At 41.7% G+C, this 24738-nt stretch overlaps 1 protein-coding gene and 1 pseudogene across 6 annotated transcripts in view; one reads left to right on the top strand and one right to left on the bottom strand.

Moving 5' to 3' along the window:
• Positions 1–469: 469 nt before the first annotated feature.
• Positions 470–24738, bottom strand: part of Cep350 (centrosomal protein 350) — a 131706-nt gene continuing 107437 nt past the window's right edge. For all 6 annotated transcript variants that reach the window (XM_021177416.2, XM_085842124.1, XM_029481954.2 and 3 more), the window contains 6 exons: positions 21936–22018; positions 17521–19490; positions 16309–16713; positions 16043–16189; positions 13837–13959; positions 470–4212 (listed from right to left, as the gene is read on the bottom strand). In XM_021177416.2, coding sequence (XP_021033075.1) covers positions 4048–4212; positions 13837–13959; positions 16043–16189; positions 16309–16713; positions 17521–19490; positions 21936–22018 — 2893 coding nt within the window. In that variant the 3' untranslated portion in view covers positions 470–4047. The remainder of the gene's footprint in view (positions 4213–13836; positions 13960–16042; positions 16190–16308; positions 16714–17520; positions 19491–21935; positions 22019–24738) is intronic.
• On the top strand, positions 20665–21448 carry LOC110309307 (PRAME family member 11-like; annotated as a pseudogene).

A 24738-nucleotide genomic window follows, 5' to 3' on the forward strand; every position in this document is an offset into this window, starting at 1 on the left:
GCATGTATTCAAAGTCTGAGGTCAGCTTGACCACACAGTGAGATCAAGTTAAGATTTATCGGGAAATTCTCTCCTGACTCAGCCCCACCATTTTAACACACTCCCTCCCCGAGCATGCGTCTTTTACAGCTTTGACAGCTTGATAGGCACTGGTTTTCAAAAAACTATTTTTTGATGATGCTCTTTCATTAAGACTTTACGCTCCACACCTCTGCTGTCTCCCAGCACTAAGCACCGCTAAGAACGGGTGATGCGCACTGATTACCTGAGGAATGGACGGGCTGGCAAGAGACCAGGATGCTTAGCTTCCTGTGCTGGGGACCTGGGTGCAGGGTCCACAGACCTTACAACCCAGCTCCCTTACTCTAAGAATGAGTGCCTGAGCTAAAACAAGAAATCAGAAACAATTCAATTTCAGGAGAACTCTAAACTTGGCTCATGAGTAGACAAATTTACACCGGACATGGAATTAATTTATAAATCAATTTATTTACAGATTTCATCTTAAAGTACATTTTAGTTAACAAATCTATTTACATGGGTATACATGGGACTTCATCCCAGTTATTTTACAGAGCGTACTTACAAACCACACCCTAGGTCTTCTGTGCAGACGTCTAAGAGCTGCATGGGGTGACTATTGGCTGAGAATGGCCTGATGATCAGGCTATTTACACACACACAGTAAACGGGTTTATTTTTCATGTCTGCACAGTACAGTACACACAAGGGGGCTGAGCCCCCTAGAGAATGCTTTGCAATGTGTAACCAAGAAGGCTTTGCAAAGTCCAGAAGGAAAAGCTTTTACACAGCTTAGTTACAACGACGGTGCTTCCTTTACACCGGTTTACACTTTCTTCACATTTTTATAATACAAAGATTTTATTGAATTGCTGCACAACCAGTTTAAGATGATTTGTAAACATGTAAATTCCTACAATTTGCATTAAACGGCATTGTAGTTTCTATCACTTGCTCTTTGAATTAATGTTTTATTCACTAGTATTCTTAAGGTAGTAAAAGGAAGATGTAAGTTTGAATTTCTTGCAGAAAAGTTATGAGTCTCTAATGCTGTGCTACAGAAATTCTTTTGCAAGTACACACTTTATTCAAGTATTGCAAAAAGCTAAGGCCACTTTTTTTCAAGACAAGAAAGTGAACAAAATTGTTTTTATCAATAGGCCACAACACTCTTATGAGCAATGCAATCTCTTTTGAAAGATAATTTCTCAGAGACCTGTAGTCACAGAAGGAAGTCACCTTCCTTAGAAACTACTTTTGAGCTCTTTCCACTTTTCCCTAGAGTAAAAATTCCTGTTTAGACCTGAAGAGGGAATCGATACCCTGTACTAGTTTAACCCAGAGTTAACTGCCCTGGATAGCACAAATTGTTTGGACTCAGATGTCAATCTGAAGCCTCCATGGTGGTTTACTACTAGGTTGTGACAGTGCCATACGAAAAGGTATTACTGCAGATGCAAAGATCGTTTAGAGGAATCAATGCAGAAAGACAGGAGGGCACGGCTGCGGGAGAGGGAGCAAAGTTAGGAAGAGGGCATACTTAGGTTCTTGGTTATGAGGCAGAGCTTCATTAAAAAGACCCCAGTGTGGACCGAGTGAGTGGCTGGGCAGCCATATCCATCATTCCTGACCCTAACAGTAAACCCACCCAGTTAGATCCAAATAGTTAAAATAGGAAGAAACCTGTTAACTCTATAGCCACTTGTTTTTGCTATCAAACTGGAGCTATAATTGCTAGCAAAGGAGGAGACCGGTCTACTCCCCCTCGCATCTGGAATGCAGGGTTCTTGGATAGTGAAGACAGCTGGCGGAGGTTAGGACGGCCACTGCCACCATCTCGGCACTGTTCAGGTCGCTGAGCCTATGGACTTACAGCAGTATGCTTTTCCTTTTCTGGCATGATAATGTAGAGAGTAAAAGATACACTTTCTTATTAAAAATTAACCTCAGGTCCAAATAATAAAGACATGGAAAACAACCTATATTCCTATTATAATTTGATTTTCATTTATAAAAAACTTATAGCAGCTGAAAGTTCAGTTTCATAAAGACAATGTGATCTTACAAACAGTCAAGGGATGGACACAGATGTTTCCTGTCTCCTAGAGAACATGAACTGAAGAGAACTATCTTTGCTTCCATTGGCCACATGAAAACTATTTCCACACTACTGATTAAGAACCTCAAGAAACCTTTCTTCTCTTCGTCAACCTGCTCATTATGGCTAAAGACGACGCTGCCGAGACACCCACCTGAGCATTCAGGAGACCCAATTGGGACAGTTCAGTGCTTTCTTACTGTCAAGAGCTAGCACACCAGTCACTGTGCAAAATGCAAATATCCAATGATGGTTTCAGCAAATGTTGTGTAATGACAGGATGAAACGCAAGAGGAGTGACGTGTGCAGAGTGAGACCTCGGAGATGCAATGGCAAGTAGGGAAGGAAGATACGGAAAAGAACAAAGGTGCATACTTAAGGGTTACGCTGTCTTTGGGTTTTCTAATGTGTTTTGAAGCCATAATGTCCAGGGTGTCTGTAAGTGTGACCCCAGCGGATGTCTTACCATGCTGTTCTAGCCGCGACTGTTAAGGTTAAGGCATTTACACACACGCCTCAGATCATCCACATTCTCTGGGATTAGGAAGGACAGGACTGATGAAGAGAAACCAGTCAAGAAGGCAGGTGCTAAGGGCCCAGGAGAGCACCAGGTGCTCACAGGTAGCAGCTGGAGTCTGGAGATGTTCCTCAGATGCAGGTAATGGTTGTAAGATGCAATGCTGCAAGAAAGGCAGGATAAACTTTAGTCTTTCGAGTCGTGTCCTGTCCTGCTGCCCGGGTGACGGTGTAAATGTCTGTTGTCTTTTTGATGAACTGAACTGACTTCTTCAGTGTGTGTATAGATTTATTAAAACTGCAGCTTTCCTGTGTGAAGACTAAACTGTAGAAGCTTCGAGACGGAGGTTTACAATGATGAGAATCTTTCACTTCTCAATAGGGACACACATTTTCAACTTAATAATTTACCTTAAAATAAATTAAAAATATTCCACAGAGCCAAACAAGCAGGCAGACTCTGGACAGGGTCTTCTTGTCTTTGGTGCGCCACTCATTTTCTAACTCATTCAAGTAACAGCACTGACTTCTGCGGGAGAGATGGGAAGTCAACGTTTGAAGGCCAAAATGAGGTCTTTCCACTTTTGCCATGCCTGGATGCCTGAGATGGTCCTGAGTATCTACGATTCTGAGAGCAGCTGGTAGAGGTTAGGACAGATGAGGAGAGAGCAGGGGTGGGACCAGGGCCGAGGAACAGCCCGCAGCAGTCCTGGAGCCTCGTCTTCACTGGGGCATTTGGTTCTGCCCAGACAGGAAAATTAAACACAGTGCAATGGGTTATAGTTTTCAGGTGGTGCCCAAAGCAAAGCTCCCACTTATTTCTGACATCCACTTGGTGCTGCTTAACTTCAAGAATGGAAGAAAATGGTCTTCAAGAAGAAATAAACTCCAGAACGTGAAATAGGCAGACAATCCTGCGTTTGCCTATTTTAAAGTGGTTATGGGTTTAATACTGTTCAGAGACTAGCATGTCCATTTGTGAGTTTCATTGTATAGACCAGGATTATGTTTTGAAAGTTAAAAGATGAATCTATGTACCTCTCTTTCCTGCTGAGACGCAAGTCTCATGAGGACACTCAAGCTTTGTCTAAGCTCAGAGGTCAGTCTGGTGTTCCCAGCCCTCATCTGAGACCTAGTAGGTATGGGTGCTAATGAGGTGATACCAAGTCTCAACATCAGAGTATAGCCCTGCCCACGGGAAAAAAACCACGTAATCCAGTGGACAGTCTGTAAAGGCAAAGGCTGTAATACCAGATATACCACATTGTCCCATGAACTCCAAACCAGCAGTCCATAAGAACAGGTTCAAGGTCCAGAAGCATTCTTGCTATGGTGGAGATGGGGTGTATATCAGGAGGCAGAAAGGCCCAGGACTCATGTTAGCACTCAGTGTTCGATTTATTTGCAAGATGTCACACAAGTAGCATTCTCCCCTGCTTTTCACTGATCTGATTGAGAACATCAATGGTATCTTTGATCAAGGTCTCAAAGATTCCATCAGCCAGCTGCATCTTCACACACAACTCATCCTCATCATAGTTCACCCACTGTGCCTCCTCCTCGTGCAGCTCCTGGACCTGGACATTAGAAGGCAATAAGTTAGCAAGTCTGTCACACAAGAGCTAGGAACTTACACCTCCCATGTACAATGTGTCCCAAAGAAATCACGTCAATACACCTTTAAAATTGGCATCGAAACTAAAATAGCTCCATTTGAACATGCTGGTATTCCAGCATTTTGTAGATATGATAGATAGACTGATTATAACCCATGTCTGTGTTAACACGAGTGAGTGCACACAGGAGCTTACAGGAAAGAGAAGCAGCAAGTTTAGATGGAGCACTGCAAAGGAAAACTCTACTCATCCAACAGAAGTACCATATCATCCTAGAGTACTGGAACTCAGCGACAGCTAGCAATGGTGGCTGGCGCATACCTCCTGTGACTCTAGCACTCGGGAGGCTGAAGCAGGAGAATTATAAGTTCAAGGTTAGCAAAGACTACATAGGCTGCCTCTCAAAACTAAATAATTTTTACAAATGCAACACTGCTCAAGTTTATTTTTAAATTATTGTTAAAATTATTTTCTTTTTTGCATTTTTGAACGTTTGGAATTCCTAGGTAAATGAAAACTAATCAAGTTAGAAACAACACCTCCACACTTACTGCTTGCTTATTGTTTTAACTTTCCTTGCTATAATTTTAAATAACTATACTCTAAGACCACAAACATTGGCCTTCTTTTTTTTTGCTTTTGTTTGTTTGTTTGTTTGTTTGTTTGTTTGTTTGAGACAGGGTTTCTCTGTGTAGCCCTGGCTGTCCTGGCACTCACTTTGTAGACCAGGCTGGCCTCGAACTCAGAAATCTGCCTGCCTCTGCCTCCCGAGTGCTGGGACTAAAGGCGTGTGCCACCACGCCCGGCTCAAACATTGGCCTTCTTACAAGTGCAGTAGGAAGTGACTGGGATGGAGATCAGGTGGAAGGAGCCCTAAGTTCCAAACTCATCAAAACTAGCTGCAGTTCCAGGATCGTTAACTACAAGTCTAATGACAGAAAAACCAAGGGAAAGTTCCTGATTTGTCCTGACTTTGGTGTCATCTTGGGAGAGGCAGGGTAGGTGAAGTGGGGAACTAGTTAGTCCTCTACCTCCCTTATGAAGGAGCGGCATGACTTGCAGAGGCCACAGCACCTGGAGGAGGAGAGAAGGCAGAGCAACACATGTGTTCCATGTACACACCTCTCTGTGTTGGGCCTGACACATCAAAAGGTAATGACATTCTTCTTTCTCTTTGGAGGAAAGCTCACAGGTCTTACAAATATCTGTTCACCAATCTGCAGCTGTGAAATGGATGGCTCTATTGAAGAGGGCTCTATAACCAAGTTAACTTAAGGGAATTCCTCAGTGAATACAATGAACAGCATACTAAAGAGAGTCTATCCTCAAACTAGTTTAACCCAGGTTCCTGTGTTTACTAGGCCACAGAATCCATTTAATATATAAGAAATGGATCTACCCTACCAAGGAACTGGTATGAAGGCCAACCTAATGCTGTGTGTACTGGGGAACATCCTTGCTTAGAAATCTAATAAGTATGTCTGCATAAGAGACTTCACCTTCTCAGTCTAAGTTACACACTTCCCCTTTCTGTAAAGAAGGTCTCAGTCTTTAATATGAGATCTGTTAAATATTTCTTTGTCAAAAATAAAATTTTAGAGAATTCTGTCCTATGAAATATTTTTTATACTTACAGTAGAAATAGCTCATGACAGTATTTGTCATGTCTCCAGTGTAATGTGGATAATGTGGATTCTCCCTCAAATAAACGTCAAGGTTTTGTTGGTTTTTGGTTTTTTTTTTTCGAGACAGGGTTTCTCTGTGTAGCCCTGGCTGTCCTGGAACTCACTCTGTAGACCAGGCTGGCCTCAAACTCAGAAATCCACTTGCCTCTGCCTCCCGAGTGCCGGGATTAAAGGTGTGCCACCACGCCCGGCAAACGTCAAGGTTTTAATGACTGCAGAAGTGCTGTTCCTAAAGACCTTGCCAACAGTAACTACTGCTTTTCCCCCAAAGGGCAGCAGACTATGGGGCTGAGTGGAGCCCAGCAGCACAGCACAGGCTTGGCATGCCACAAAGTCCCAGGTTCAATCCCCAGCACCACAGGTTGGGAATCTTTCCTGTCTTGGAACCAACACACTTCCTTTTTGTCTGACTCTCAGATCAAAGCCCACCATGGTACTACAATGACAGCTATAGATCTGCCTTTTATTTCCTTCTAGTCTTCAGAGTCTACTATACACATACCCGTCCAGAGATGTGTGTCTTTGTGTAAAGTAATTAAACAAATCCATTAGATTAAAAATAAAAGTCAAACAGTGCCCCCCCCCCCACATGCACAAACTGGGTAAATAGAGTAGACATGCATGTGCGTGCACACAAATACACACTGTAAGACTTCTGAATGTGCAGTGATCAAAAATCAAACACGTAATGGCTCAGAGGTGTTTCTGGTATTACATGTCTTACATGACTGTATGGTCTTGGTTTAGAACATACAACATGTGCACTTTGTACTGTGTGACACTATGCCTGCTATACTATCAAAAGGTGTCCCAAACACCTCAATTTAGATTGAGACTATTGTATGTTATGAATTAGTGTTTTCTGATCTTATAGAAAACAGGATAAAGGGAAACAGAACTTAGGTGTTTTCTACTGTTAACTCTTTAGCATGTAAGTATCAAACTAGTTAGTAACTCTTTGGACAATATTATGTTTGATTTTAAAAAGTGCTGTTTGAGTTGTTGACTTGAGTATCATATAAAAAATCTTTAAATGAATTTTGGCTTTAAATTAGAACAGAATTTCCAACAATTTCTGAGGCGGTTCCAAATATACCTCTGCCATTCTGCACTACGGGTTTATGCAAAGTAGTGCTCTTAGCATTGAGAGCTATGAAATCAAAGTATCAGTCAACTCTGAGAAATGCTGCAGATGCTCTATGTCCCCCAATATAAGATAGCAGTCAAGATTGGATTCTTATGTGAATAAACAAGCACACCCACTTCACTAGCATGCAGATGTGTTTTAATCTATGTTAAATTTATAGCTACACACCCAGGAAATGCTTGAAAATCTTTTACTTACTATCAGCAAGTGTTTGGTTCATATACCTATATACCCGAGACTGCAAGAAGATTTCTCAAAGTGGGGAGAGTACAAAAGGGAAAAGGTTTAAGTACAGCAGGGAAATGTGAAGAGAATGTGGTCAGGGTCTTCATGACATCCTTGTGAACAAGCTGGCAAACAGGTAATATGCTGTCTGACTCCTGGAAGGACTTCCTGCCTCCGATGTGTTCGAGCCTTTGTGCTTTTGTTCTGCTCCCATGCCCTCCCACCATCAACTGTACTCCGTGCATCTGTCTGTCCCTAGGCTGTGAGCCCCGAGAACTTTGCGCTGTAATTCACTCTCCAGTGCTTAGCACAGTGTAGAGAAGGTACTTGATCATTATCTGGGATACAGCTCTTTTTAGTGACTGCAGAATTCGTGGTTTGGGTTTTTTTGAGATGGGTGTCACTTTGTAGTCCTGGTAGGATTCAAACTCATGGAAATCCTCCTGCCTTAGCTTTCTGCATGTTGGGATTATAGGCACATGAATACCATGCCAAGCTCAGTTCTTGTTTTTCAAACAATGACTTAGATGGAGGTAGGCATATCAATTGCAGATAATACAAACCTAAGAAACATAGTAGATATTTACAAAGAAGGAACCAACAAATGTGATAACCTGGGATGATGGCCAAATTTCACAAGATTAGGGGCTTGGAATATAGATAGGATAAGGGTTGGGATGACCCAGTGGGGGTCTTCATACTGTGATTCTAGTCACTCTAACAACTATCAAAGTGCCTGAAAGCAAATCCTGGGCTTCTCTCTTTGAGTCTAGCCATAGAGGCCAGAGGGGAAGGGAGGATGAGGAGGGGAGCCCATCAGGAGATTCAAATGGCTTTTACTTCAACATTTAAACTATAACTCCTGTCCTGGCCTCTCCTGGTTCCCTGCGTAGGGCTTCGTGTTGCTGATAACTCTTGCCTTTACTTCTCTTTCACATTTCTATCTATGCCTGGCTGTAATACTAATAGAACTATTGATACACTTTGGGGTCCCCTAGACAGGCCTACTGAATGGGTGCCTCACCTACTACCATATTTGATGGCTCTGACCCAGCAGAAGCCAGATTTATTTATCACTTCTGAAATGGCAGTTATGGCTATTTTGGAGGAGTCAGCAACACTGGATAGGCAGCTCAGGGCAGGGACACAGAAGGCAGCAGTTCTAGAAATGGCCTTGGAAGGGATGCTGGTGTCTCCTCTCCTTCCTGACTGTAAGCTACACATGAGCTGGGAACTAAAGCTCTAGGCCAGGTCTTTATCCCTTGTGGTGAACAGCTTTGGGGTTGGATCTCTAGGTTTTCATGACAGCAATGGGTTTCATCTATCTATCCCTTACTGTCAGCTCACTCCTAAATGATTTTAGGGTTATCCTTTCAGAGTTGGGGAATGTTACTGTAAAAACTGAAATCTACCTCTGTGTGGAGACACACCTCAGCTCTCCTCATTCAGCTGGACAGGTCACGGACCTGGCTCAGAGAGCATCCCAAGGAAGGAAGATGGTGCTCTTTTCCTTCCTACAGTCCCTAGCCACTAGCCTGGTCCCTGTCAGCTACCAGGAGGTTTGGCTGCGTCTGTCTGCCTTTCTAGTCCTGGAGCTGACCTCCATGCAGGCTTATCTTAAACAGCACAGCATGCTTTCCCCCTTCTCTTCTCTACATGTAGCTCCTGGGCAACTGTGAGAATTACAGACTGCTTGGGCTGGAGTTCAAATTCTAGTAAACTGTCATCAAGCTTTTAATAAAGAAAGGGGGGGGGTGCGGTGCTGGGGAGATGGCTCAATATGCAAGCTTAAGGATCTGAATTTGGATCAGTAGTAAAAGCAGGGCGCAGCTGCACACCTGTAACTCAGTGCAAGCAGAGGTAAAGACAGATGGGCCTCAGGGGCTTGCTGGACAGCCGGTGTAGTCAATCAGCAAGTGAGCTCTAGGTTCAAGTCAATGAGACACTTTCAAAAAGTAAGGTCTTTAGCAATAATGGAAGACATCGGTGGACAGACAAACTGACATGTGCATACATGAGAATATACCACAATCTTAAAAAGGAAATTGTAGTATTTGTATAAAAAATGAATCTAGAGAAATCAGACTAGTGAAGTAGGCCTAACAGACACAAATATGGTCTTCTTTATAGGTGCTCTTATTTCTGCATCACAGACATAGAAAGAATGAAACGATGTTGGTCAAAGGGTACATGTCCAACCAGATGTAGAGTAAAAAAAATAATGCACTTTATGTTTCAAATATCGAAGTAAAATTTAAATGGCTTACCATTAAAAAAAAAAAAAAAAAAGCCCATCCCTGGGTGACATAGCTCCTCCAACAATGCCACCCATCCCAAACCCTCCCAGTCTACCAACATGCTACCAAGCATACAAATATATATGAACCCCATTATGGGGGCCATTCTCATGCAAGCACCCATGAGGCTGAAGGCCTGGAGTCCCAGCGCTAGAAAGGCTAAGGGTAGAGGAATGCTACAAGTTTGAGGCCAGCCTGGGGTACACAGTGAGAACAAGCTTAACCTGGGGAAACTCTGCTGAGAGGGACAGACAGATAAGCAACCAACTCCCTAACAAACACAAATAAAAATTAGCTGTCAAAAATGTCAGAATCAAAAACCAGAAAGACTAGGCATAGTGGTTCACTCAGGAGGCTAAGGTGGGAGGATTGAGATGAGATTATTGCCAGTCAGGTTCACATAGTAAGATCCAGTCTCAACATACACAAAGTTCTAGCAAGCCTAAGATAAAATTCTAATACAGTTATAAAAAAACATTGGATTAAACATAAAACACATATATAATGTAGATAAAAATCTTTTAAGAGGAGCAATATCAAGTACCACTCCCCAAAAATAAAAGGAGTGGGGTCTTAACAGTGGGAAATGCTGAAAGTACTTCCCAGAGGAAAGAAAGGAGAGCGGTGGGGACAGCAGGTGAAGGAACACCCCAGGGAACTGGGGACACAGCAGGACATTTCCATATCTGAGCAGACATGCCTGCACATAAGAGGAGTAGAGTCCCCATCTAACTCAGAACTCACGCAACACACCCCCATGCTCTTTCCTAGAGGAGTGTCCTGGATGCCTGAGGAACAAGAGAGGTCAGATGGCAGTGACATAGGATCTTCAATGACTCAGTTGCTCAGGTCAACTGTCATCTCAGAACACCATACTCGGCTTCCTTTCTCAAGTGAGAAAGGCTGAGGGCCGGGCTATAACTCTGAGTGCCCAAGGCCTGGGTCAGATCACCATCAGCAGCAACAAAAAAGGCAAGAGTTGAAGCAGACAGTTTAGGTAAAGACCCAGAATCTGAAAATCAGACGTTAACAGGATCCTGAAGGCTGTGCTTGAGGGCAGCTAACTCAGACTGCAGAGAGGCACAGAGAAAAGGGATTATGTTACGGTCTACTCTTTTCCACCTTTGAAACATTTTTATAAGTAAGCATGTAAGATTTAGCAAAACAGATAAGAATGGACTTTAAAAAGGAATGAAATTACAGCTAAATAAATTCTTGTGAAGATTTTCAAAACTTGGTAACAGGCAAGGCAAGACACTCCCTCTCCCACGTGACTGTCATGTTTATAGCTGCAGCCACAACACTGTAAACTCTGCACACACCCAAAGGCACGTCACTTCTGCTAATATAAGGAAATTACCAGAAACATGTGTAAAAAATACAAAATTTTCACTACAGCAGAGGACTGGTTAAACAACTAAAAAAAATTTACAATGTATTCACATGAATGATTACTTCCATATAAAAATAGAGTGGTCAAAAGAATTATAAACTAGCCTTTGGCTGAGGCAGCCATCTTCCAGTACTCCCCAGAATGACAAGCACACAGGAGCAGGAGAGGCCCTGCCTGTAGGCCTGTAGCTGTCCCTCTGGACACACCTACACAGGTTTACAAGAAGCCTGATAAAGATAGCAAGGGAATGGACACTGTTCCCGTGAGTGCCTCAGGAAGGTTACTGTGGCAGAACTAGGAGGTCCTATGGCGCCACCCAGCATGCTGCTGGCAATGTTATTGTCAACAAGCAAATTAGGGTCAAGATTCTTGCCAAGAGAGTTAATGTGCACACTGAGCATGGTGAACACTCTAAGCACTGAGATGGCTTCCTGAATTGGGTGAGGGAAAATGACCAGAGAAAAGGCCACCTGGGCTAACGCACGCCACGTGAGAGGGAGCCTGAACCAGTGCACAGAGCAGGAGAGAAGGCCAGGCAAGTGTGTATGTGGGCATAGGAAATGAGGACATCTGCAACGAAGACAAACAGCTACATTTATTACATAAAATAGTCGTTCCAAAAAGGAGCTATGGTCTCCATTTGGGGAATTCTCTCTACAAAAACTTAAAATCCACATGCATTGAAATACTGAGTTATTTTGGTAGTAATATTTTTTAATTTATCAGAACTTTCTAAATTTTCTAAGCCATGAGTATAATAAAAATTTTAACTTTCAAAAATTCTTATTTTTGAGCCTTTCTTCTTCTGTACTAAATGATTTGCTCTTTACACCTTCATATAAAATGTAAAACCAGGAGTTTCTATAAATCCTAGATTGTCTAATAGTAAGAGACAGGGTAACTTGTATTTCTGTTATTAGACAGTTCAGGAAATTAATACTGGCATTTCATCATACACAGGAAATTAATACTGGCATTTCATCATACACTAAGAATAAAAATCCCATGTAAAAAGCTAGAAGCATGGAAAAATATGACTAGCAAAAAGAACATTCATATAATACATTTTTCTTATCTTATTTATTTCTTATTTATATCTTAAATTCATTTTCTCTGACAGATGTGTGGTATACATCCTTATCCCAGTATGCAGGGGCAGAAGCAGGTGGCTCTCTGTGAGTTTAACAGGCCAGCCTGTTCTATACAGAGAGTTTAAGGTTAGCCAGAGCTACCTAGCCTGTCTCTAAAGTAAAATGTAAAGAGTTAAGTAGAGAGAAAGTCTGACTATAGCCCAGGTCAGTCCTGAGCTCTCAATCTTCATCTTCAGGCCTCTGGAGTGCTGGGATTATAGGCATGTACCACTATGTCTGAAAAATCTCTTCAATCCTTATAACATAGACATAATCTTAAATTTTAAATGACACATCTTCTTTGTTTAATATTTGAGGATTTTCTGGTACCATATTGAGAAATGCCTGTTTAAATGGCCCTGTCTGGCACTGGATATAAGCCTTTGATGTCAGAATTCAGTACCTTTATTTTGTTACGTTTCCATAAAGAGCTTCAGATCAGTCTGTTAATTATTCACATCTTAGACAATTTATTTACTACTTCTGATTACTGGTTTGGGCCTGAAGATAGCTCCAGATCGCCGCCCTCCCCTTCTACTAAGATGATATAACCTTTGATGCCAAAGCCTTACTAGCAATAAGTCTTGCACAGTAAGGGTTTAAGCACTGAACTGTTATACTATTCATGCCTGTTTTTTTTCACACATACTTAAAAAACATATCTAAGACATCTTGCTTAACATTCTCAAGTAGCTGTCATCCACTATTATCCCCATTAGCTGGCTCTTCCTCCACTTTCATTTCAAGCATTCCTCCATGATTTCTTAAAGTTATAAATTTAAATGTAACCTTGCAGTTTCCACCCCTCGGAAGTCCTTGCTTCAAAGATAAAGTCAGCCAGGATAAGACAACACACGGGGGAAGGTTGGGTGTTGTGTATTAGTAACACAGGCCATGCCTGTTATTCCAGCTCTTAGAAGGCTGGGGCAGGATGACTGAGTTAAGAGGCCACCCTGGGCTACACAGGGAGACCCTGTCTCAAAACAAAACAAAACTAAACAAAACAACAGAATCATAGCACCTACAATTATGCACTATACTTAAAATAATGATAATGAGGAACTATGGCTGGTTTATGTATACCTTAGCCTATATTTTTTATTATTAGAGTGTACTCCTACTTATAAATAAAAATGTATTGGAAAATAGTATGCCACATTAGTCCAGCAGCAGCTTCATCCAGCTGATATTTGCCCTGTCTCCTAAAAGCATCAAGTGGCCATGTCAAATGGCTGACCTATATATCTTCTAGGTTTTTGTGAATTCTGTCCTAAGGACACATTTTGAGAGTGTATCCCTGCTAAGCAACATACATGCCTAAAAATAAATATATATTTAATTCTCTTAATAATTCGATCAGGTAGGTAGTTATCACCTTCATTTCGCAAACAGAGAAAAGAGACCTAACAGGTTCTATACACTTGCCAGGGTAAGTGCAGACAGCAGGGTAAGTGGCTCCAGGACCCACTCCACTCCCCTGTTATTTCACTACCTTCATCTGAGGTTCACTCAAGGTTTGGCTTATCAACTTTTCCACAAATGTCTGTTGGCTAAGCCAATAGAACAAAAGAAAGCCATTCCTCACACAGGAGAGGAGATGCCGCAGATGAAGCTGTGGAGTTCCAATCTCATGCATTCGGGGTAACTACAGGCACTCTTCCTGTTGGAAGCTCTCTACATTCTGAGTTAGGGTAATGCGAGCACTGACCAGGATGTGATCTACTCGGTCTCTCTTCTTCCGTCCAAACTTCATCATTTTCTGCCAATCTGTTTTGTGGTTTGGCTCCTTCTTAAGACTAAGCAGTTTGAGTACTTCAGTTGTTATGAAGTGCTGTTGAAATGAGAGGGAGACGTAAACCACAGCATACACATCCTTAGTCATGCTTACAACTCCAGAGACAGATCTGTGCTCATAGAAGAACACAGTTTTATTCCTCTTACAATATAGAGGGGAAAGCATCTCAAACACTCAGATTGTAGTCACGTAACAAGTTTGTTTATATAGAACATATAAAAGGAAACCAATGGTATATCTTTAAAGAGAAATCACTTCAGAGTTGAGTTTTTAAAAGAACCACTGTTCTTTTAAGAATAAACACTTTACTTATGTGTTTATGTGTGCACATATAAGCATATTCCCATAGGAGGCCAGAGGAGGGTGCTGGATTCCTTAGGGTTGGAGTTACAGTCTGTTGTGAGCCACCCAACATGGGTGGGTACTGGGAACTGAATGTGGGTCCTTTGTAAGAGTAGAACACATGCTTAACTGCTCAGTTCTCTCCAGCATGTCACTGCTAACTTCAAAGCAGAAAAACTGGTGAAGAAAACCTAACGTGTAACTCTGACCTGGAAAGGCCAGATGAGCAGTTAGGAGAATACCGCACTAGAAGAGCACACGCCTCCACCTCAAACGTTACATAAGATGCTGACCGTGCCTCAGAAAGAGGAGGCAAAGCTCTGCTGCCTTGTTTGGGTTTTGACATAGAGTATTATTACTCTGTGGCCCAGACTGGCCTCAAACTCATTGCAATCCTCGTGCCTCAGCTTAGATATGCCGAGATGGTAGGCATGTGCCGCTGCATCTGTAGCATGGGACTTTAATATTAACGGTGTCTAATCAACCATCCTTAAAAATCCATTTCAAGTTAAAAATATTCAAACCTTAATATTAAAGTGAGTATTCACTGTGTACTCTATGCTTCATGTATATACATATGATATACAGTATCTAGTCTATGCTTCATGTACACACATATGATATATAATATCTAGTCTATGATTCATGTATATACATATGATATACAGTATCTAGTCTATGCTTCATGAATATACATATGATATGCAGTTTAATGATGGCCTTTATATTAGGTGTCTTGTCTTATTTTAGATTATTATGTTATTAGCAATTTATTTTTTACTATTTTTGAAGGTATTTCAATAAACAATGATCTCAGTGGAGGAGAAAGCTATATTTATAAATCAGAATCATTGGACAAGATTCTCAAACTGCTGATGTGAGCCCCAATTCTACTCCTCTGTCTGTAGACAGGCACATGATGTACTCAAGAGATGTATTAACTTGGATGAGTCGAAGGTATAAAACGTGCAGTGGACTGTGAAAACGTCTCTGTGAAGGATCGAATGTAAGTAGCTCAGGTTCTGTGGGCCACATGGTCTTCGCCATCTACCTGCTGTCTACTAACTGTACTACTGCAGCAGAAGGTAAGCACAAGGACGTCTGCCTGTGGTCCAATAGCACTTGATTGGTAAAGGCTATGGCTCATAGTTTGCCAACCTCTGACCACACGTAACATAGCTTATAGATAAATTGGTGTCTGCAAACATAAAATCTTTTTAGAAGACTTTTTAGGATTAAGGAAGTTTGAAAAACTCAACTCCTAAGCCTCATTGCTCAAGAATAACCCTGGAATCGACAGTATTAACTGTACACTTGAGAGCAGAATTTCGGGCTCCTTCCCCAAAAGCTCCATTTTAAACAACCCAGATGATTTTTATGTCCATACATTAACTCTGAGAAGCACTGCTCTGAAAAGGAACTTCTGTAGCCAGGCCTGGTGGCTCAAGGATGTTATCTTAGCACTTGGGAGTCTCAAAGACAAAGGACTAGGACTTCAAAGTCAGCATAGGCCCTATCTCAAACAACACACAACAAAAACAACAACAAAACTTGCTGACAGAAGAAAATACATGAATATATTGGATAGACTACACCAGCATGCATGTAAGACCTGACTGCCCAGTGTCTAAAGGCCAGGAGTCAATACTATTACTATTACTGTTGACTCCATGAACAACTACTCATGTATATATAGACAAGTGCCCACTTCTATGTCATTTATAGATCTGTATAAATAAAAAGGAAACCAAAGGAGATAATAGAGTTTGCAGCTTACCTTGATTTCATCAAGGTTATTTGGATTTTTCACACGTCGGAAATAACTAGAATTGATTCTGCATGGCTTCATCCAGACAGGCTGATTCAAGTTGGGATCCTCAGCAAATATTTCCTCAAAAATCTCTTTTGTTAAATCAAAAACCGCCTTAACAGAGAGAAAAGAAAAGAAAGGGGAAAAAAAGAACAAAACAACAGTAAGAAAGTGGTCGAGAATCCAGATTTCAGACAATGGATGGGAAGCGAAGAACAGCGGTGCTTTGTTACCTGTTTGTAGACTCTTCTACTTGTGCTGCCTATGTCTAGACCTTTGCTGGCACCACCAAGGAACGTGGCAGGAAGACTGAGGCCATGAAGGTCCTGACCCAACTCTTTCCATTTCCAAAGCTCCTCTGCTGCATTATGGACAAGGCTTTCTACTTCCTCTGCTGTATGGGGAACTGCCAATAATGTCTCACATGGCTTCTGGTGTGCTCGCTTAGGTTCTGCCATTAGAGGTACGATTGTTTCTTCTGCCTTATTCTTTTGGATCTTGTGAGAAGAGCTCAAGCCAAAATCTTCATCAAACCAGTCTTGATCATCTAATGCGCTCAGGAACTCTCGGCTGATCTCAAGTTCAGCAAGTCTCTTAGCTAGCTCTTCCTGCCCACTGGCACCAAACACTGGGCTCTCCTATAGAAATAAACATTCAGAGAAAGGACCATTTAGTGACGTCACCTTACCTAGCAGCTTTTGAAAGATAATGCACACCTATTACTTATGTGTTTTAATATCTCTGTAAGAAATGTAAAATTACAATATAATGGTCACTGATGAATAAGAAAAATCTATCTTCTTTCCACTCTTTTGCTTTTATAAACCTAGTCATTAAATTTTATAATAAAATATTTATTCATTAGTTTGTTTTTTCCTTTTACATATCATGAATCATTCTATTTCTGAAGGACTATCACTAGAATTCTGACATGGGAAATGAAAAGCCTTACCTTTGGTGATTACCTGGCTCAAGTTAATCAAAACCATCCCTTTCCTTAGTTATCCATGGGCAACCTACCCAGCTGACAGTCTGAGCCTATGTCATAGAGGCCCTGTTTCAGGTTTATCAGAATCATCACCACAACTGCCAATCTCTGTAGGGTGCCATAACTGAATAGACGGGTGAGAGAGACCTGGGCTGAGAACCACTGGGGAGTTCCAAGGAATGTGGAAAGAGATATAACATGTGGACTGTATACAGGGGCCATCAACAGAGTAGTTTAAAAGAAGTTTCAGTTTCCACAACCTGACAGTGTTCATGACAACCCTATGGTGACTACTCATGACATAACAGAGGGCAATTATACTTCAGATGGAAAAACAGCTACAAGTCCTCTAAAAACAGTATTTAATACGCAGCAGGCTGGGGAGATGTCCACCCCCACAGAGCGAGTGGATGCTACAAAGGAAGGCAGTCAGAGTCCTCTCTAGATAAATACTCACAGGTCGGGGACACAGATCAGGAGAAGAAATCTCTTCTTTTTCATCTTCCAATTCAGACCTTAAAAAGCAACTTGGAACACTGGGTGATTGTTCCTCAATATTTTGGGGTAGGTCTTGGGGTGGTACTTTCTTTTGGTCAAGAAACTCCTGATTGCTAAGCTGGATTTTCTCATTTCTAGCCTTTTTGACTTGTTGTAGTTGACTAACTGTGTCTTTCACAAAGACTTGTAGTAAACTGTCTGCTAGTAAGCTGACTGTCTCTAGTTGCTGCTTTGACTTTTTTTCTTCACTTATTGATGACTTCAGCTGAGCTTCCAATTGGCTTTTTTCTCTTGTTAAAAGATCCAGAAGAGGGGTAGAGGGCTTTTCCAAAACTTGAGAATAAAAGTTCTCTTCCTTCTCTGCAGGCTGCTGTTGCTTTGATTCTCCAGAAAATGTGTTGCCTGAAGTAGCAGCATCTGCAGCCGCAGGAACACTTTCTGTGGCATCAGAAACAAGGACTTTGTTCTCCTTATAAGAAATCAGAGGATCTACTGAAGACTGTTGGTGACCATGGACCTCTAGGACCTCAGAAGTGTCTGTTTCTATGTTAAGGCTTCTATCTTTATCCACTGAGGCATCTGTATTATGCATACTAGGTAGTGATTTCTCACAAAAATATTCAGCTATATTGTTTTCTCTGTCTTTTAGACCTTTTATATCTTTCTGCTCTTGACTACAGGGTTGGTACTGTTCATCGGCGTAAGACTCTTCATCTTCATTTATGTCTATATCATCAAAGTTTTCTAGAAGGGGAGATATTTTTTGAGGAGGAGCAAAAATACCATGCTTGTCTTTGCACACAAAATACACAATCCCATCATAGGTCCCATTGTTGTTTCCTTCAGGCTTGTCCAGCTCCACTCCAGCCCAGAACCCTTTAGCAAAGTCAGTCTCACCTTTGAACCGAAGAGTACCTGGCTGAACACTGCCAATCAACACCCTATCCCCAATGTGGAAATCTAGTAGCTCCTCTGTGGCAGAAACTGCAGCCAGGGGGAGGGGCTCAGTCCCCCCCTGCTCGTGCCCCACGTCACTGCGCTCCTTACTCTTCATTAGCTCTGTGGGTGACCTGAGCTCCAGCAGCCTTTCAGAGTGGACACCACTGTGAACAGAGAGGCTTTTCTCACCGAGACACTCGCTGATCTCCTCATCGCTTCCAGACCCCGTGTTTCTGCTTCTGGAGCTCCTTGTGAGCTGTGCCTTATCTCTGGGAGACTGAGAGTCTTTCCTGAGCGACGGTGATGACACCTCAGAGTCATCTTTACTAATCTCGTCAGCAGAAACCCCTTTCTTGAAAGAAGACACTTCGAAATCTTCCGAGTAGGATGAGTCTTTGGGAACAGAAAGGTGTCCTGAGCACGTGGAGTCCCCACTCTCCCTGCATCCTTGCTCAGGGATGCCTCCTGCTGACTGGATGTCTGCACTGCGGGCATCTGTACTCTGATTGGACTGACCCTCTTTCAGTGCTTCCTCTTTTTCATCAAACGTTTCCGTGGCTGGTTTAACTAAGTCTTGCTGCACATTTGCAGAGTCTGAGGGAAGCTCTTTACTTGACAGGGTTTCAGAGGTCAGGTCTAGTTTCAGTAGGACTTCAGATCCTCCTGACTGCTTACAACAGGCATCTTCAACCTCACTGCTCTCCAGTTTCATGGACTCTATTTCTTGTATCTCTGATTTCTGACTCGTATCTTCAGCCTTAGCCTCTGACACGTCATAAATGCGATCAGGTGCATTTAATTCCTTCACAGGAGAGAACGAGGGTGCACTTTCAAGAGAATCTCTAGACTCTGTCTGTGCTTTTCTAGATGACAGAACTGGAGATGAGGCTTGCAAATGTTCTATCCGGCTGTCCAACTCAACCCCTCTCTTTGCATATGCAGATAGTGACCTTTCTGATATGGCTCTCTCAGAACATGATAATGAAGAATCTTAAAGAAAAAAAAAAACCATAAAATTATTCAATCATAATCTTTCAGGTCTGAGACCCAAAATTTAAATGAAAGTCAACTCTCAGTTAAGAAAGCTCTGGTCAATAAATATGACTTGCTCTGATTATCATATGAGGTTATTTTTTTATTTTTTTAAAAAAACTGTAATAAGAATAAATAAAACGTGCCTAGTGGTGGTGGCATATGCCTTTAATCCCAGCACTTGGGAGGCAGAGGCAGGCAGATTTCTGAGTTCGAGGCCAGCCTGGTCTACAAAGTGAGTTCCAGGACAGCAAGGACTATACAAAGAAACCCTGTCTTGAAACACAAAAACAACACAAAAACAAAAAAAGAATAAATAGAACATTAAAAATTTTTAAGTTTGGAATAATTTATAAAGTAACAGGGACTAAGTTTATGACACCATTATTCAACATGCTTGTTGGGAACATGACCATGGGAAAGCAGGCTATATAAAGAATGTTGTCTTCAAGCAGAAGAACATGATGGGGATATACTATTATTCTTCTTAAAAATAAATTTTTGGTGGCTAGAGAGATGGCTTAATGGTTAGGAGAATTTGCTATTCTACTGGAGGACCCAGCTTCACTTCCCAGTACCTACATGGCAACTCACAACCTGTAACTCCAATTCCAGGGGACCTGATGCCCTCTCCTCAGGCATGAGACACACATGTGATGCACAGGCATACATGTAGGCAAAACATCCAGAATATAAACAATAAAACATTTTTCAAATGTAACACATTTTTCTGGAGACCCTAAGTTCCCTAATGTGTGTGTGTGTGCAAGAGAGAGAGAGAGAGAGAGAGAGAGAGAGAGAGAGAGAGAGAGAGAGAGAGAGAGAGAAAATAAAAATATGAGATTATGTTTGAAAATTTAGGACTTTAAGGGCTAAAGTAGCAAATTAAGAAGAAAGTATGATATAATGAGCTAACAACTCAGGAATTAGGTTTTATATTAAAATCTCTACTTTATCATTACTGGCAGGAAAGTAGCTTTTATTTGCCTCAGTTTAGTTTCTTCATATGATTACATTTTATTTTCAGTAATCATTTTCTAGTAATTGTTATCTTTAAGTTAAACTGAAAAAGCTACATATGATTATTTAACACATTATGTAACATAAACAATTACCAGGGAAGAATTTAAAGATGTTAATAGTATGCAGCTATTTGATTTTCATGTCTCCCTTTTTATCAGAAATGTGGGACAATAAAAACTGGCTTAAAAAGAACTGAGATAGGAATCTTGGAGTTACCTCCTCACCCTACTGCTCTAGGAGACCTGTCACCAGTGTCTGTGTCTGGATCCTTCTACCCGAATCTCTCAGGATGAACTTCAGGCTCTTCCCACACTCCAGCACCTAACAATCCAGTTGCTGCTGAATCATTAAGACTTGGCTGTTTCTGCCTAAAGGACCTCCCCTCAGTGTTTTTCCTACCACTGTTCAAGGAGGCCTTCACTAAGAGACGACATAAACTTGTGAAGCACCTGGTAGTAACTTAGCCCTACCGCAACCTCTACATTGGCCCTCTGAAACACAGCTTCAATTTGTATAACTTCAAGGGTGTTTACGATGGAGTAGATTGGCTGAGTAACCAGAAGGTTTGGCCTAGGAGGTGTAGACTGAAAGAGGTCTATTTGCTGGATGCCAGCCATGACTTCCTGGTAATAATGAATCCAGGACAGGATCATCTCTGCACACCACGGCCACAACGAGAGGAGGAAGATCCCACAACAGTGCCGAGGAAACCAATAACTGTTTATGCTGACTCTGCCTTCATGGCAGATAGTCTCAAACCCTACCGTGATGTCTTGGAGGAGAGTTTCAATGAGAGATTGACTATAATGAGCTTGAATTTTAAGGAGATGGAACCGCAAAAGAAGGCTCAGATACAAGGTGTTAGATCCCTTGAGATATCCTGGGATCTGTAGTGACATTCAGCCAGCTTTAGGTCACCTGGCATGGGCACACTGAAGAGTAGTCTGTGCTCTTAACTCTCTAGACATCTCTCTAGCCTCAAAAATAATCACCACATGACATAGGCTGGCTTGGATGTCACTATGTAGACCGCCTTCACCAACTTCTGCCTGTGTAGTAGTATTGAAATTAAAGTGGTGCATGCTTTAAAAAAAAAAAAAAAAGAACTGAGTGCGGGAACATAAGTTCCCAACAGATGCTGCCCTTGGGATCCTAAGGTAAAGGGGTGACTTGAGCCCAAGAGTTTCTCTTCAGAGTGAGCAACAATCCAATCCTGTCAGTAACCAGTCTGAGATAAGTGCTAAGGATCTAACTTGGAAAGACATTACATGCTCTTAAGTGCTCAGCCATCTCTGCAGCCCCAGAAATTCACTTTTGTAGAGGTAGAATTCTGTAGGTCTTACACTATGTCTACACAACTTTTTTCTTTCAGTAACATACCAACATGTTCAGCAATGGATGCCAAGGACCCTCTGGAACGCTCTGACTCTGTTACAGATTTCCAAGTTTTTGCTGTTTCAGATCTGAAGTGGAAAAAGTAATAAGATGAGATGCAAATACTGCATGACTGACAACAGTAAGCAGGCGTCCTTAGACAAGCCTCCCCGCCTCCCTGCAGCAGCTACTCCTCCTGTGTCTGACTCTTGCCATTCTCTGTGGATAATCTCAATGAGACGAGCAGAGACCACGAGGCAATAGATAGCTTACCTTGTCCTTTTAGCTACATATTTCTAGATTTCTAACCATTCAACTTCCTTCCCTGTTGCTCTCTGAAGACAAAAGGCACATCTTTTATATTCCTTGTTTTATATGTACGCCTCAATCATTAAAATTAAAACAAAGAATATACACACACATTCTCTCTCTCTCCCTTCCTCCAGTGACTTGCTCCACACTGACCACACCTCCAGTCCCTCCTTGTTCACCAGCTTCCTTCTCTACAGCTGCTGGCCATGCTGTTTGCTTTCTGCCTTTTGCTTATAATAACTTAAATGTTGCTATTTAGCTTTATTTACTACTTGCATCCCCCTTTTCTCTAAATGCATGTGTTTCCAGCTTTATCTACCCTCTTTCTGACATCCACACAACTCTATTTGTATGAATCATAACATCTCAAAATTAACACTTAAAACCAACCAAGGAGCCAGGCATCGTGGCACACGCCTTTAATCCCAGCACTCGGGAGGCAGAGGCAGGCGGATTTCTGAGTTCAAGGCCAGCCTGGTCTACAAAGTGAGTTCCAGGACAGCCAGGGCTATACAGAGAAACCCTGTCTCGAAAAACAAAAAACAAAAACAAACAAAAAACCAACCAAGGAAATCCTAAGTTTCCCATAAGAACCTCTTTGCTTTTAAGATAACGAAAGCCTATCTCAACTGACTAAGAAATACAGGAGCCCTTGATTTCCTGTTTCCCATCCAGCACTAATTAGACAATACCACTTCTTAGAAATTTCTAAAGTATATCTTCTTCTTTCATTACTGCTGTTTATTTGAGGCTTGGTTTAGACTGCTTTTCTTTTGGCATCTAAGCCTATTTCTTCTACTCTTTCCTTAATATTAAAGTCAGAAAGCTCTCTGAATACAAATATCTTCTGATGTTGGAGACTGAACATAAGCTAAACGTGCTGATATTCTGCTGGTGAACAAGAGCCCTATTAACTGCTGGTTTAAAAAAAGATCTATTACCCTGATTAATAAAGCTGCTCAATAAGTACTTTATTTGCTTATGTGTATCCCAGGCTGACCTTGAGCTTGCTAATGTAGAGGGGGTGAATTAAACTTCTAAGCCTGCCTTTACTTCCTTAGTGCTGAGATTACAGGAGCTGGAGTTACAGATGGTTGTGAGCCACTCAATTTGGGTGCTGGGATTGAACTTGAGTCCCCTACAGGAGCAGAGTATGTGTTCTGAATTACTGAAAAATCTCCCTAGCCCTGTTTGTTTCCTTTCTTCCTTCCTTTCTTAAAGAAATGCGTGTGGGTGTTTTGCTGCAATGTATGACTGCTGCAGTGGCTACAGATGCCAGAAGAGGTCTATCAGACTCCCTGATCTTAGGTTTACAGACTGCTATGAGTTGTCATGAGGGAGATTTGAACAGGGTCCTCTAGAAGAGCAGCCAGTGCTCTTAAACGCTGAGCCATCTCTCCAGCCCCTTAGGTGAGGGGCTGGATAATAATACATAAAAGTTGCACTATGCATATCAGGCTAACCTGGCGCTCACTATGTAGCCTAGGTTGGTTTAGAACTCATGATCCTCAACCTCCTGAATGCTGGCATTTCAGGCAGGAAACACCACACCCAGCAAAGCAGTTTAGCTTGTTCCTGTTTTCTTATACCAATGGGGATAAAAATCGTGAGTCTTGTGCATGGTATACAAATGTTCCACCATGAGCACTCCCAGCCTTCAAAATCCTTTAAAAACAACTTTAAAGGCTCACATCTCACAGTAAAATGTGAACTACTAAAACTAAATGAACACAAAGCCTTCCCAAAGCTGGGTGTGGTGGCGCACGCCTTTAATCCCAGCACTCGGGAGGCAGAGGCAGGCGGATTTCTGAGTTCGAGGCCAGCCTGGTCTGCAGAGTGAGTTCCAGGACAGACAGGGCTACACAGAGAAACCCTGTCTTGAAAAACAAAAACAAAAAAACAAAAACAAAGCCTTCCCAATGTGGCTTTTCCTTATTTCTCCAGTCTCTCCGAACTCCAGCAGTACCCAATCACATTTACCGGGTTTTTTTTCTCTTCATCATTCACGCTTCTCTTCTCTTCGCTTTCACATATGCCTGTTTCTCAGAAGCCTCTTACCCACTGTCCAAACCATTTAACTGTTATAACTTGACTTTTTAATCTAGTATAACATATATTCTACTATTGCTATCTAGTCCCTTGTATATTTTTTTACTGGATATATAATATTCTATTACCTGAATAGAACCATAATTTCCTGAGATATTTCACTCATTTTTGGAATTAAAGATCATTTCCAATGTTTTATAAATATAAATGAATGTTATAATAAACACAAAGTTTGCTATAATAAATATACTTAGTGCAAACAGAAATTTTTGGTATGACATATTTTATCAAGCTAATTTTCTAGACACAGGGTTGTGGAGTTAAAGATTACAGGTGTTTCTAAGACACTGCCATATTTTCCAAGGACCCACATGCAGCTGTCTGCTCCTACCGCAGTGCCGCAGTGCCGCAGACTGGCTCTAGCTGCACGGCCTGGTGCAGGTGCACT

This window comes from Mus caroli, unplaced genomic scaffold (genome assembly GCF_978045245.1).
Source record: "Mus caroli unplaced genomic scaffold, Mus_caroli_1 scaffold_1, whole genome shotgun sequence".
In the NCBI taxonomy this organism is placed as follows: domain Eukaryota; kingdom Metazoa; phylum Chordata; class Mammalia; order Rodentia; family Muridae; genus Mus; species Mus caroli.